This window comes from Ptychodera flava, chromosome 15 (assembly GCF_041260155.1).
Source record: "Ptychodera flava strain L36383 chromosome 15, AS_Pfla_20210202, whole genome shotgun sequence".
Taxonomy (NCBI): Eukaryota; Metazoa; Hemichordata; class Enteropneusta; family Ptychoderidae; genus Ptychodera; species Ptychodera flava.
In genome coordinates this window covers 33,058,660-33,074,094 of record NC_091942.1, presented here as the reverse complement: position 1 = coordinate 33,074,094, position 15,435 = coordinate 33,058,660, and the positions used below count along the sequence as shown (strand labels likewise).

Sequence of the window (15,435 nt, the reverse complement as noted above, 5' to 3'; positions counted from 1 at the left end):
ATGTCTACTGAATATCAAAGTTATCAGACGAGTACTTTTTGAGAAACAATTATTTAAACCAAAAATGACAAAAATTTTCCCAAAAATACAAAATTGTGGATATCATCAGACTTTCAATACATCACATTTCGATTAAGCTTATGAACCATTATACCAAATATCAAAGCTATCATATGAGTAGTTTTTTGACCAAAAATTTTGAGAAAATGCCCAAATATTACCAACAAGAGAATTTCACTACAATTTGGATAAACTTGACTATAGTCATCCAATGGAACATGGATACCAACTTTCAAAGCAATCGGACAAGCCGTCTCAGGGAAATTTTTTTGACTAAACACTGAAAAAAAGCAAGTCATTGACAATGACATAGTCCCCACTTGTAATAGGAGTATTAGTCTTGATGGGGCAGGGAAATGTGGTCATTAAGAAGTATCACTGGAGTGTATATGTTGAGATCTATGGGCACATAGGTCTATGTCGTTGTTCCCAATTTGAAACACATGAGGCATGTCTAAGTTGTGGTTCTAAATCGGGAAAAAAGATCAGACCTCTAGCTGTATTGGCCAGCCAAGAATGGCATATGTGCATAATAAATGAGGTACAAGATGTGACATCTGAAGGTCTAACATCCTATCAAAATTGGAGGGTATAGAACTTGTATATATATATATATATATATATATATATATATATATATATATATATATATATATATATATATAAATATGTAATCAAGGTCAAAGGTCATCGAGGTCACGTGACATTTTCAAAAAAAAATTGTATTGCTAATTAATCCCTACATACCAAAAATCAGACCTCTAGCTCTATTCGCTGCCCAGAATTAGATATGTGCATAATTAATGAGGTACAGTATGTGCCGTCATAAGGTCTCCCATCATACCAAATATGAGGGTGTACCACGTGTGGTTACTGAGTTATGGACAAATATGTATATTTCAGGTCAAAGGTCATTGAGGTCACATGACATTTTGTCAAAAAAATTGTATTGCTAAGTTATCCTTTATACCAAAAATCAGACATCCAGCTCTATTGGCTCGCTCAAAATTAGATATGCACATAATTAATGAGGTACAATAGGTGGCGTCATAAGGTGTCCCATCACACCATATATGAAGGGTGTAGCACTTGTGGTTACTACGTTATGGACAAATATGTATATTTCAGGTCAAAGGTCACTGACATTTTGTCAAAATATCCGAGATAACTGCGTGAACGGATGGACGACAGATGGAGGAACGGACTGACATGACCCAATCTAAAGCCCCCTTGACTTCATCCAGGGGGACTAAAAACTGTGTCACTCCATCCTTTTTGCAATATGAATACGATGAGAAATGGAGTTTTAAACAAAAAAGTCCTCTAACACGGCCAAATTTGATCGCATTGTGAAACAAATCGACGTGCATCTGTATGGGGTAGGGTACTGTCCTTGTGCAAAGTTTGAAAGAAATTGACCAGGGCATGTCTGAGATATCTGCGTTAACAGACGGACGCACAGACGTACGGACGGACGCACTGACAGACTGACGGACAGACATGACCCAATCTAAAAGTCCCCCGGACTTCGTCCGTGGGGACTAATAACCCCAAAAATGCAAACATACATATTTCACCTCAATTTGTACACTCCTTACTCTGTAACTTACTTAGTATACCTAAAGGAACCTGCGTACACCACGTTTCAACCCAATATGACCTAAGGTTACAGAGTTTTAGCAAGCTGCCGCATTTTTCCTTTATTCCCCTAATTTGCATATTTTTGGCACTGACATTTGAACATATTCTCAACTACACCCCTGGGTGCACCTGTACTTGAAATGCTAAGATGGTAGGTGCTGCGGTTTAGGAGTTTCTAATCTTAATTGACATACATACACACACACACGCACACACACACGCACGCACCCAAACACACATACAGACATACATACATACTTACATACACAGATATGCAAATGAACTGATTCATCTTATAAGATAGCCTCTCACTGATTTTGTACATATACCAAATGTGAGGTAAAAATGTTTCTGTTTCCTGAAAACCATGGCTTTCTGAAAATCTTAGAGAAATTGCAATAAATTTGCCTGTTTCCATTGAAAAATTCAACAAGTGAAATTCCACACTGAAAGATCTACATCTGTACATCATTTTTTAGGAACTGTGCTGTGACGTGTTATCAAATTTGATGCAGTATTTCTTAACGTATTACGCTTATAAGTAAATTTCATTAAATATGCAAATTAGACCTTAATTATCATGATACTGATAAATGTCTTTGCACACTATTACAGGACTAGATTTTGTAAACTTTGCAGAATTTCTATACACATCTTAATTATGAAAATTCATCAAATATGCAATTAGCAATTAATTGACTTAACACTGCTAAATGCCATTGCACACTATGGTGGTCCTGGGAGATCAACATCTGTACCACATTAGTCAAATTTGATGCAGGATTCCTTACATTACACTTATCATAAATATTCATTAAATATGCAAATTTGCAATAAATTGACAAAATACTGATGTAAATCTTTGTCTGTTATCAGAGTTGTGTGACCAACACAGTACTAAATTTCATCACCATCTTTCTAGAAACCTAGCTTTTTCAAAATTCACTAATCATGCAATTTAGTACTAATTATTCACGCCACGCCAAAAACAATGGTTTTGCATATGTATTTCATAGTTTTATGTCCTTGTACCAAGTATGAAAAGAATTGGCTCAGGCATGTCTGAGATACCTGCATGCACAAATGCACAGACTCATGCAACCGTAAGTCCCTCACTGAACTTACCTCCGTGGGGACTAAATGTGTGTACACAATGCAACAAGACCTCTAATATGTGATATTTCTTTGAAAAAATATCATATAGAAAATGTATTTTTACTGTACATAGAAAGATAACTGATATTTTTTTGGAGAACATACATTTTCATGACACGTAAACGTTTACTTAAATTTTTCTTGAAAACATTAATGCTTTCTATGATAAAATATGCATAATATCTCTGACACATTGAAATTGGTGGGATTCAAGATTGATCAACTTGCCATTTGGCACAGTGTATGAATGTGATATTCAAGATGGCTTACATCTATTTGAATAATACATGACAATACATTTTAAAAAACACTAGAGAAATTAACACATACCCGGTAGATCATCCTACGATATGACAGAGACAGAAATACATGTTATGCTGTATAAAAGCTTGTTAGGAGGTTTTATTTACCATTAAAATATCTGTATTACATTGTAAAAGAGTGATACACAATCAACCAAGTGTTCTTACATATGCAGGCCTTGGAAAAAACTAACATATATTTTCCTTAATTACAAAGGTTACAAATGCAATGTAATTTGAACTACTGGAGGAATCAATTAAATCTTACATACGTGAGGAAGTTTCAAGTATACATGTACATCAGTGTACAGCTGATACAATGTCAATCCTGCCAATTGGGGATGAGATCATTATCCCATGTAAATCAGCATGCAGTATTGTGATATGTTCAAGTCTTTACTGTGTAACAAGAGAATTTCACAATACACAGCTTTAATACTTGGCTGCATATTTTTACAGGCATACCAATGGGAACATAAAGCCTAAGACTGACCATTGTACATAATCTGAAATATTCTGAGGAAAATGATGCATCATACCTATAGCTGCATAAAACAGGTTCACAAAGTTTTCTATTCTCAAATATGTTGCTTTTAACCAACTGAACTGGGGTCCACTAGACCTATTCAAAGTATTGGTTGTTATGTTGTAAAGTTGGTTGTAAAGTGACCTAGTGACTGACAGAGCCCTGCTGTGGAGTCCAGAGAATAACTATGTGTGACAAATTTGTTGGTATAGTACCTGTCGGTTTCAGTGAGTGTTTTTCCAAGGATTTGGAAAGGTGGGACACTGTGATCTATGATGGTTAAAATAGGGGGGGGGGGGGGGGGGGGGGGGGGGGGGGGGGGGTCACTGAGTGAGTGAAGCACAGCAAAGTCACTGAGGAAGAATGTAGTGGAGGGCTTTTTCCAATTGACAATTGATGTCATGAATACATTCATTTCTAAACAACATGGAAACTGTCTTTTAATGGTTTGTGACATATTGGTAGCATTAAAAGTTCTCATTTGTAAGCAAGTGAATGGCAGCGGATAGAGCTCAACTAGTACTGTGTTATGTAGAGTGTAGAGACTATTTCTGACACTTATTGATGAAGAGGGTGGAAATCTTTGCTAGCTCATTTCAGGACAGCTGTAAAAATTCACAATGTCACATTAAGATCATCCCTAAGAACATGTCTGCCAAATATCAAAGCTATCAGATGAGTAACTTTTGAAACACAAATATTTTGAACAAAAATGGAAAAAATTGACCAAAAAATACGAAAATTGAAGATTTCATCAAATTTCAATATATCACACTAAGACAACCCCTAGGAACCTGTATACCTAATATCAAAGGCATCAGACAAGTACTTTTTGAGAAACACATTTTTTGACCAAAAATGGCAAAAATAGCACCAAAAAACAAAATTGCAGATTTCGTCATATATTCAATATATCATATTAAGTTTATCTGTAGGAACCTGTATACCAAATATCAAAGCTGTCAGATGAGCGGTTTTGATGAAATAAAGTTTTGACCAAAAATGACAAAAAAATTCCTTAAAAATACAGATTTGCACATATCATCACAATTTGAACAAATCTAAGTTGGGCTATCCCTTGGGATCTGTATATTAAATAATAAAGCTGTCTGACCAGCGGTTATGAAGAAGAAGATTTTTTACCAAAAACGCCTTTTTTGGCACTAATTTGGATATTTTCAACAAGATCAAAAAATTGAAAAAATCGGTTTCTCAAAATCATATAAATCATCTACAAAACAAATATCAAATCAGTAAGTATGGCGGTTCTCAAGATATTTGAGAGGACGGACGCCTCACAATTAGACATACATACATACATACATAAAGACAGACGCCGGACGGATACCCATCCCAATAGCTTCTATAGACTATAGTAGCTAAAAATAAGCTCATTCACACTAACTGCAGAGCTAAAATAGAATTTAATCATTTGATTCCATGTCTGTTCTTTTTAAAGTTATATTCCTTGAATACAAGTAAACAAGTACTGATAACATATATACTTGTAAATATCTATTTTTCATAAGCTTGTCAGACTGCTAAAGGTGTGCTTGTGATTTTCTGATAACATGAATTTTTACTTATTGCAAGCAATAGTTTTGATCTCCAAAGCAAGTTTCAGATGTAGTTTTGAGCTTTTGCTCTTGATAATGGAATGGGACTTCATGTACTGTATTCACGAGTTAGTCCAATTTGCAATAATCTGCAACATAAATCTCTGTACCCTGTCCACAAGTTGACATTGCCTGAAATCCATATCGCACAAGCTTGAAGATATATCTCCTTGGAAGCCATCATTGTTTACAGCCTGGGGGGGGGGGATCAGAGGAATGTGAAGGGGGTCACTCAAAATATTGATAAGGGGTCACTCAAATATTGATAGGGGGGGGGTTACTCAAAATGTTGAGAGAAAGAAGGTGCAAAATGTATTGAAACATGTACCTCTCAGATTGCACCACTTCACACATCAATTTCTACAAATTTTTACTCAGTAAAATTACACATTGAAAACACCCCTGAGATCACGCCAAACTGCACCAATGCACACTACAATTTCTCAAATTTTTCCATGCAAGGGAGAGGAGCAAGCCCATCGGACACTTTCCCCATCAGCCTTCCGCATGTTCTTCAATCAGTACTTTCAAAGTCTACCCTATCAGATATCCCAGTGAGGACCCTGTTATGATACCCATCCATATTAAACAATACTGTATGTAGTTGTATACTGGTTATAGTGTGACCTTTGACATCTATGTTTTGTTGTGACTTTGAATTTCATTTTGTTGGTTTCACCTTTTTCAACCGTCATGAGATAACCAATGATTATCTAGCAGGGTACACTAGGATTTGAATGGTCTTTACTATTGCTGTATTTATGTAAATTATAGAAATACATGTATTGAAATTTAAGTTTTCAAAAGTGAGTGGGGGGGGTCAGTCAAAATTTCCATGTAAGAGAAAGGGGGTTACTCAAATTCATCATGGTTTGGGGGGGGGCGGGTACTTGAAATTTTAGAGTTTCCGACAAAATTCCTCCAACATCCCCCCCCCCCCCCCGGCTGTAAATAATGACAGCTCCCAATGAAATTTGGGCTGCAGTGTAGCTGTATCTTTTGATGAATTTTTCACAATTTTTTTAATATCAACTCTAGTTTCTTGTTCTTCTTCTGAAAGCTTAATGGGAAACAAAGTACCTATATATATCATACATGTGCACATTGCAATGTTATTGACCAGTATATGTAAATCTGGGTCCTGATTGACATGTACACCTCTGGAGCAGAAAAAGTGATAATGGAATGTTTATAAACAATCATCACAAGTGACAATTACCTACAGGTTTGTTATTATACTACTGAGATCACCATGATACTGAGGGGAGGCATGAAATAATAATTGTGTTTTCTCAGTGCTCTGAAAGTTGAATTTTTCCTCTCTTTGAGCTGGACTACCTTAAACAGTTCTGTGTACAAGCTGCAATATGATGATGCTTAGTATTGCGGGTTATATCTGTTAAGTTGCCCACTGTTTGTCTGTGGTAGGTGAAGTGGCCTTTAGGAGTTTTTGATCCTAACATACATGTACATACAATCTGTGTGCTGAGCAGTGTAAGGGTTCACGTCTGTCCACCATACTGACTAATAGGAAATCCTCTACCAATGGAGGTGCAATCCCACTGTCTTCATCTTGAGAAAACTGTCCCTGGTAGCTGGTTCCTTTCTTTGCGTGGTAAAATGCTGCCTAAAGTCGGTTTTGGATTTATCTTGCTTCCTCTTCTGCATGGATATACACACCTGTTCCCTAACATAGTAATAATAATAAACTCATGGAAGACAATCATGGACCAATCATGGAACATAAAACATATAATTTCTCTTCACAAAAAGTTAGTTTATTTGTGTGTTAAATATCAAAGAATTCTTGTGTAAAAAAACAAATAAATTTATTTTTCTCTCCGCTATATACATATTTCTCTAACGTAGACATCTCAACCACACCGTTTTCTTCTTGCTCAACCAATGTCCTGCTCAGTTTAAGAATGAGAATTGCTGTAACATGTATGCTGTGTATAGTATCTGGATGGATTAGTGTTAAGCTGATGCACCTATATAGTTGCTGCTGGCAATGTCAATTAAAATACAGAAATGTATCAGTGAATCTGTGTTTCTAATTGGTATTCTTGTAATCGTAAACATGCTGGCTATATAAAGACAATTAAAATACAGAAATGTATCAGTGAACCTGTGTTTCTAATTAGTATTCTTGTAATCGTAAACATGCTAGCTATATAAAGACAACTAATATAAAACACTTTGTGCAAGTTACAAGATACCAGTTCCAGCACATCTTTGCAACAACCACTTGTGTATATATACTTGGGAGTAAGGACTGAAAAGGAAAAAACTTACCTGTTGTTTGATCATTTCCATTCATCTTTCATTGTAAATGTCATGGCAAAGTCCTATTCAAAGCCCTCCACTTTGTTCTTTACTGCTCTTTGTCAAGGCAATGGTATTTCTCATCCTTGACATTGCAGCATTCACTGCTGATCCTGAATTGTAAACAGATAGACTCATGATTACTAACTCTTTAAATGACAATGATAACCTGAATGATTAAAATACATTTGATGATGGGATGTTAATGAATTTCAAACACTCATAATGTCCTTAACCCTAATGATGATAAGCATTACACACATGTAAACATTCTAAATAAGATGACCCAGGTCTATCCACAATACAATTACTCAGCATCGCAGGTGACCCCGGTCAACCATCAACAAATACATGTACACGCTTAGTGGAGATGATCCTGGGCAATCCAGAATACAAATACAGGTACACATTATTGAAGATGACCAGGCCTATCCTGAATACAATTACAAATAAAGGTACAGTGTTTTTATTGAAGATGACCCAGGCCTTTCCTGAATACAATACAATAAAATACAGGTAAACATTAATTGTTGAAGATGACCCAGGCCTATCATGAATACAAATACAGATACACATTATTGAAGATGATACAGGCCTATCCTGAATACAATACAGGTACAGATTGTTTGTATTGATGATAGACATTGGTCATCTCCCATTATGTATTCTACATAGGCCTGAGTCAGCTTACATGTACATACTGTGTGCATGTATGCGTATTGTGGATTGGCCTAGGTCATCTTCCGTTGCATATATTATGTGTATTTTGGATATGTCTGTGCCATCTTCCATACCATGTGAATGCATTTGGATTGAGGATAGCCCTGGGACATATTCCATATCGTGTGCATGTAGGCCTGGGTCATCTTCCATACCGTGTACATGTATTTGTGGATAGGCAGTCACCTTCTGTCATGATGTGTACCAGTACTGAGTAACACTGTATTGTGCATAGGCATAGGTCATAATATTTGCATGAAGATATTGCCCAGGATATTGTCCAGTTGAATGTTTACCATGCTGAACAACAAGCAGCACACTGCGACATGCTAAGTCGTGTTCGATTACAAGTAAGCAAAAACGATAATTGCACGGTTGTCTGCAGAGTTGCAGGGTAGGACTAGTTACAAAAAATGAAAGTGTACCAGGAATAGTTTGCTGAATTTCCATGGCTAGTGTTTGAATAAGAGACGAATCAGTTTTTTTTTTCTGTAAGACATCAGTGGCCATTATAGGAAAAAAATTGTGAGACTGGAACGAGAGTGACGCTTTCTCACAATTGGTGAGAATCTCTTAATTGCCATTCTCACTGCTATCGGTGAGAAGAGTTTAATTCTCACCATTGAGCACTGAGAAATGCACTTCTTGATGAGATAATAGATTCTCACCGATGGGAATGGAAATTCTCTCTAAGCACTGTGAGAATGGTAATTTTTACAGTGAGAATCAACCAGACTTAATCATTCACTGGTGAGAATCAACCAGACTCATTGTTCACTTGCGAGAATTAACCACATTGTTTCACACCAGTGAACAACAAGTCTGATTCTCACCAATGAATGGTGAGTCTGGTTCATTCTCAGCTTAAAAAGTACCATTCTCACAGTGCTTAGTGAGAATTTCCATTCTAACTGGTGAGAATCTATTATCTCACCAAAGAGTACATTTCTCACTACTCATCGGTGAGAACTTTTGAATTCTCACTGGTAGCTGTGAGAATTGACAAGAGATTCTCACAAATTGCAGGAAAGCGTCACTTTCTCTCTCCAGTCTCGCAATTTATTCCTATACACCCAGTTTGATTTTGAAATTAAAGCATTCATTGTTTGGACTACCAATAGAAAGAGGCGACTGTTTACACCTAGTGTACAAAATGTGATTATCTGCAGTACACCTTCTCAAAGTGAACAGTTGGTTTAAAAATTAGACTCTGTGATTGGAGAACTGAAAGCACTTGATGACTGAGGCAGAAGGGAAAGGGTAGAAAGGAAACATCTTGAAGTTACCCTGTAAATAATGCAATACTTATGATACGTCTTGATACATTTACAAAAGTGCAAGTCACATAAGTGTGAAGCACACGGGAAATTGTTGTGAATCCTATAAAGAAAGCAGTTTGTTCCATAAAAAATAGTTGTTTATTTTCATTGCCACTAGCTATCTGTGGTTCAGGATGGTCCTACTTAAATTTGAAAATCACAAATGTCCCATGGACCTGGTAATGTATTACTTTGAATGGAAATGATTATGGGACCAGTTTAATGTCATATTGTTACTGTAGCAACTGATAGGACCTGAGTATACAGCTGTCAGTTGGCCAAAATCACAGATGAAATTATATGTAATTTGATGGCTATAGTTCTAGCTAGTCAACGTTGGTCTCAATTAGCCAGAATGGCTTAGTGGTAAATTTAGCCCGTGGAAACACTGAACAGGATATATGTAAGTACAAACCTGTGCCACAGCAAGGACCCACTGCCTTAGGAAAGTAAATATATTGATGAAAAACTCCCTCAATTCCATGGGTTTTTGCACTGCATTGATGACAACACCACCATCTCTGTTCAGTGTTGGCTGTTTGCATAGCCACACACTGTGTATTTGCTTTGCAATGGAGGATGGTATTGTCACCATGTTGTTTTTCACCAGGTTGTCAGACCAGTATCCAATGACAATGGGACGCACTGCCTCAGTAAGGGATCTCGAATCTGACTGGGTGAAAAGAAAACATTAACAAGGATGTAATGTAAATATTATCTCCTGCACATTGCTGAAATTACTTTACACATCAGTTCATCCTAAAACATGGCTTTTTATATTCATTAAGATAAGAAAACTTGATTGTTTATGACTTCTGTAATTTTAATTAAACCTTTCATCACTGGTATAACTTTGCACCAACCCATTGTAATCACTGATGATTGTGCACCTTTTTAAAGAAAACTATAATGTAGGTCAAGACGTGCATTCAAGCAAGTAGCAATAAATTCATTTATACATTTATTTCAAGGGAAGACCTGGAACAGGCTCCATAAAATATACATAAAAATATGATGCATGAAGTACAATAAAACAATAAACAACACACAACAAACTATGTGAAACTATTAAAAATATGTACAAATTTAGGCATGACATTCTGACCAGGCATCTGAAACTTTGACAAGATAATGTGTTGTCAATGGCAGGGTTGGAAATGCACACATCAAAGTAGCCATACATCTTTGAAGAGCCAAGTACCTAAAACCATTGAGTTTTATACTGTGAGTCTAAAAAACAGTGCGAGTTCTAGTATTTGTAGTTTACTGAGGAACATCAAAATTAACATGAAACATGATTGGGACAATCATACATATTATTAAAATATTCATATAAAAATATAGTATATAAAAACAATCTTCGATGATAAAGAGGCTAAAGGTTAAAACGCTTGCAGAATTCTTCATAATTATTTCAGCTGTTAGGATGCTATGTTTGAAACAAAGGAACTTCATGAATTTCATTTGCACTTGCTCAATTTTTTCCTGTTGATTTTTTTGCCAAGGAGACTACAGTACAGACACATATTCTAAAATACTTACATGTATTATATAAGTTATGTACAGAGCGTCAAGGGAGTTGATGTTGAAGAAAGAACTACAACTCCGCCAAATATAACCGAGCATGCGAAAATCTTAACTGATAATGAACAAGATGTGCAGGAAATTAAAATAAAAAATGACTAAAAATTTAAAACAAATCTTACCTGATGAAGGATTTGTAAAAGATCAGTTGTCAATCTTTTGATTCTTGTTCCTTCTACGTTCCACATACATATACCTCTGAGGCTTTACGACCAGGTTACATGAGGTATACTAACAGCTGTAGACAAATGTCAATGAATACAATTAGAATCTTGAGATAGTCCTATTTCTCACTGTCTGTACAATGGATACTCAACTTTATAATCATGGATATGTGTCAAAAGATTAGTAAAATCATATACTCATTCATTATGTATTACCATGCCACAAATACACAGTAATCATGGTTTGCTTTTATGTCCGTGAATATGAATAATAGTGCTAATATTGAAACTTTTCAGCAAAAATGTAAATAGTCAATTGTACAACGATCATAATCAATCACAAAAACAAAATGAAGTGCTTGTGGGCCAAATTATACACTTTTTGAAAAATCTCCAGATTTGCCAAATTTTAGGGTGGGCATGACTGCACGTGCATCAATGCTTATTACATGCCTTGATGTGGGTGCAAATCAGTGAATTGATTTGAAAAGGAACATCCGGGGAGTTAGCGGGTCGGTGAACATAATGTACTGACCGGTTTTAATGGTTACCTGGGCAAGTGAAGCCCTTCAACGTTTTTAATATCTAAGTAGACACTTAACGATAGATGTAAAATATACATGTGCACACTTCTATTTTGACTTTTGTTAAAATCCTTTCGATGCTGGTCGATAATGGTAAAATTGTTTGAAAATGTCCTGCATATATACGCATGTAACTAAATGTGATACAGCATTTATAACCATGAAGATATTGTTGCCTGAATACATGGGTTTATGTGCCCTCGCAGCAGGTTGATAATATCATGGAAATAACAGACTCTGCTCTGACCATTAATATTTATCTATAGGCTTTGGCAAGACTGAAAGCCAAAATAAGCATGCTCGCCAAGCCTTGTTAATTTTGGACTTTCCTCTTGCCCTTGGCCATAAATTAATGATAATGGTCAAGGCTTCTCCCATTTTTTCTATTAATTTCATTTATTAAGGGTTAAAATAAGTGTGATAAGGCCATTTGTGTACAAGAAATTAAATTTGGAATTTCAGCAAATGCACTTTTCATGTATGTACACAAGGCTGCCAAAGGAACAAGGAACAATTTTTTTCCAATACAAAACTGACAACATTTTTGCACTCTTTAGACTTTCGCCAAGTCTGTGGGCATGTAAATATCAAAATGAATACATTGAAGCAATGAACTTCGCAGACTGGCAGGCTAGGTGGTTGGCTGGTGCTCAGATAGTGGGGTGAATGCCATTCCCTACAGACTTGTGAACCTTGCAGGGTTTCAGTAGCTATAAATAACTCATATAACATCAGGTAATAAATATGCATGACTAATCTTAATCTTAATCAAGCATAATTTTCCAACTCATTTAAAGTTGGAATAGAGAAGAATAGTGAGTATAAATATGCTTTCAGAATTTTTAAAACAGTCTGTGAATCTTTCTAAACATGGGGGATATTTTTGCCTTCCCTGGGGAATCGCAGCGGTACAATTATCATAATGAATCATGGTAATCTCCAGTCGTATGAAGTATCAGTAAATTTCACAATTGCAATCACCTTCCCTGATTTTTGTACCCATCACAGCTCTGCTCGGCTCCATACCCAAACCGGGTATTTGATTCCGCTCTTGCTGAAAAATTGTAATTTTTCAATAACATTGTTTCCAGAGAATGTTATCGTAGGAATTATAACAAAGATGATTCATTCACTGGCAATTTTTTAGTAATTCTGGGTAAGAAATACATATATGATTGCAGAAGATGGCATAGAATACCAAGGATCGACAATTTACAATAAGGGTATATGCAAGAAAGAATAACGGTAGAAAAACATTATTTTAAGATTCAGCGGTGAGAATAAGAACAGATTCTCACTAATTGCGAGAAAGCGTCATTTTCTCGCTCGAGTCTCACAATTTTTCCCTATGATGCTGTACGTGTTTAGGCTTACAGACCACAGACGTTCTGTTGAGTGGATAGTTTGTAAAAGTGGAGTTTCCGCTACGTTCCGACGTTCTCCTCCGTAGCCTTATCACCATTTGAAGAAAAGGCTACAGAACAGAACGTCCGAACGTAGCATAAACTACACTTTTACAAACTACCCACTCAACAGAACGTCTGTGTTACAGACAAGCTGCAGTACAGTAGCTCGCGCTCGAGGTATTTGGGTCGGACGGCAAAACGTGACCTCGAGCCACTGTGCAGTTACACACACTGCCACACCAGCAGTGCCACGCAGAGCTAAAGCGGCAGCATACTGATACCATGGAGGTAGATACTTACGTGGAAGAGAGGACTTCGCCAGTCGACGAAAATACGTGATCATCAGCTGCTCCCCTACAATGGTGAGACTTGGCTGCAGTACGATGTACGGCTGAGTCGCCCCACGATGTAACAAACACAACTCATACGCGATCGCGTGGCCGCGCATTGAAGTGACTTGGGGATTCCTCGTACAGCCTCCGGTCACCGGGGTGACCGGGCGTTTGTGACAATAGGGCCGCTTTACACAGGCATATCCTTCCATGACAAGCAATCAAGTACGCCATTCATGGCTTTATTTTGACAATACATCAAAGAAACTCGATGTACAAATTTTACAGAATGCTTTATAAAATATAAACCAACACTCCTAACACATTACGCTTTCAAGTGTAGTGTTAATTTAGCTTCGCTACACTTCGCTACACTTATTCTCATTTGCATACAACTTCCCACCTCCCTTCTTGAATTAGATGCTGAACATCAATCGATTTCAAAAGTGCAACCTGTTTTTGAAAAAACAATATCTCTGCTATTACCAGTAGACGCCGTTATGAAAAATATGTACGCATACATTAACAGTAAGGTCACAAACATTTGAACAAAGGTATTGGTTACATTTACTGGGTCGTTCAAAAAAGTTGGGTTATGGAGTGCTATGTTTGAGACCTCACTGTACCCTTTTGTTGTGCTTCAATTTCAAAATAGTAACTAGTTTTACAAAGAACAATATCAATAATATAACATGCCAAATTATTATTTACAACGCTTTGCAAATAAACAAACAAGAGTGGTACATACAAACAAATGTCAGCACGGTACTTGTGATTTTGCGTGAAAAATACCGTTATTTTTTTCTATGAGTTTACGACATTATTTGACACACTTAACATCATTCGATTTTCATAGTTTTTCTTGATTTCGAAAGAACAATTATTAAGGCTGAATTATATTGACGGCCTAAAGTAAAAGCTTTAAAAATATACAAATGGAACAGACTTAAAAAAGGCACTGTTTTGCTTAAGATTTTAGAATGCATTGTCTATGGGTAACATAGAGGACCACTTCAGGTAACATAGAGGACCAGTCTAGGTAACGTATAGGACCACTTGAGGTAACGTAAAGGACCAGTCAGGTAACGCATAGGACCATTGGTTCTGCATTTTACCTGGAGTGGTCCTTTATGTTACCCATAGACTTACATGTAAACGATAAGGGAGAAAATGTTAGATTTTTGGTAAAGTTAGTGAGTACAAAAAACATACTTGCTAATGTTTGATTTTAAAAGTGCAACCTGTTTCTTAAAGCCCAACATCTCTGCTGTAATATATTATACAACCAAAGTCAACACCCAATAAATAAGCGATTGGCAGTGGAACAAACAAAACATAGTAAACACCATTTTCGTGTTTTTACAAGCTTTTTCTTGCTTTTTTCACATGAAGTTTTTTACACCATTTGACATACTTAATATCTTCCGATCTCAAAAATTATTTCAGTTTCACAAAGATAAACATCAATTATATATGGCATTAAACAATCAGATTTATTTGTATATCAGAGATAAACAAATAAACAAACAGCAGTGGCATAAACAAGGTATTGAACAAGGTGTCTGTCTGACTTTCCATAGAAAAATAGCACTTTCGTCATTTTTACTTTGCAACATTATTTGACACCATTATTGTGGCTGGATTTTCAAGGTGATTTCAGTTTTTCAAAGTTAAATAATGTAGCAATAATATACTGAAGAT

General features: G+C 36.2%; 1 protein-coding gene and 1 long non-coding RNA gene across 3 annotated transcripts; both read right to left on the bottom strand.

Annotated features, from left to right (window-relative positions):
* Window positions 1-3,222: 3,222 nt before the first annotated feature.
* On the bottom strand, window positions 3,223-6,921 carry LOC139151943 (uncharacterized). Its single transcript, XR_011556514.1, has 2 exons — window positions 6,263-6,921; window positions 3,223-5,494 (listed from the first exon to the last, which is right to left on the bottom strand). It is a non-coding gene; the product is annotated as an uncharacterized lncRNA (long non-coding RNA).
* Window positions 6,922-6,928: 7 nt separating this feature from the next.
* On the bottom strand, window positions 6,929-14,079 carry LOC139151942 (uncharacterized). 2 transcript variants are annotated; one of them, XM_070725006.1, is made up of 5 exons: window positions 13,703-14,078; window positions 11,371-11,486; window positions 10,080-10,337; window positions 7,596-7,738; window positions 6,929-6,987 (listed from the first exon to the last, which is right to left on the bottom strand). In XM_070725006.1, the coding sequence occupies exons 2-4, from the start codon at window positions 11,434-11,436 to the stop codon at window positions 7,727-7,729; spliced, it is 336 nt and encodes a 111-aa protein (XP_070581107.1). In that variant the 5' UTR covers window positions 11,437-11,486; window positions 13,703-14,078; the 3' UTR covers window positions 6,929-6,987; window positions 7,596-7,726. The 2 variants fall into 2 exon arrangements, with proteins under 2 accessions (XP_070581107.1, XP_070581108.1); XM_070725007.1 differs by lacking the exon at window positions 6,929-6,987 and adding an exon at window positions 7,123-7,210 and having other exon boundaries at window positions 13,703-14,079.
* Window positions 14,080-15,435: the final 1,356 nt, after the last annotated feature.

Coding starts and splice junctions, on each gene's coding strand:
- LOC139151942 (XM_070725007.1), bottom strand. CDS start 11,436: ATGTGGAACGTAGAAGGAACAAGAATCAAAAGATTGACAACTGATCTT. Junction 10,338..11,370: donor TTTTACAAATCCTTCATCAG/GTAAGATTTGTT, acceptor CTTTTCACCCAG/TCAGATTCGAGATCCCTTAC.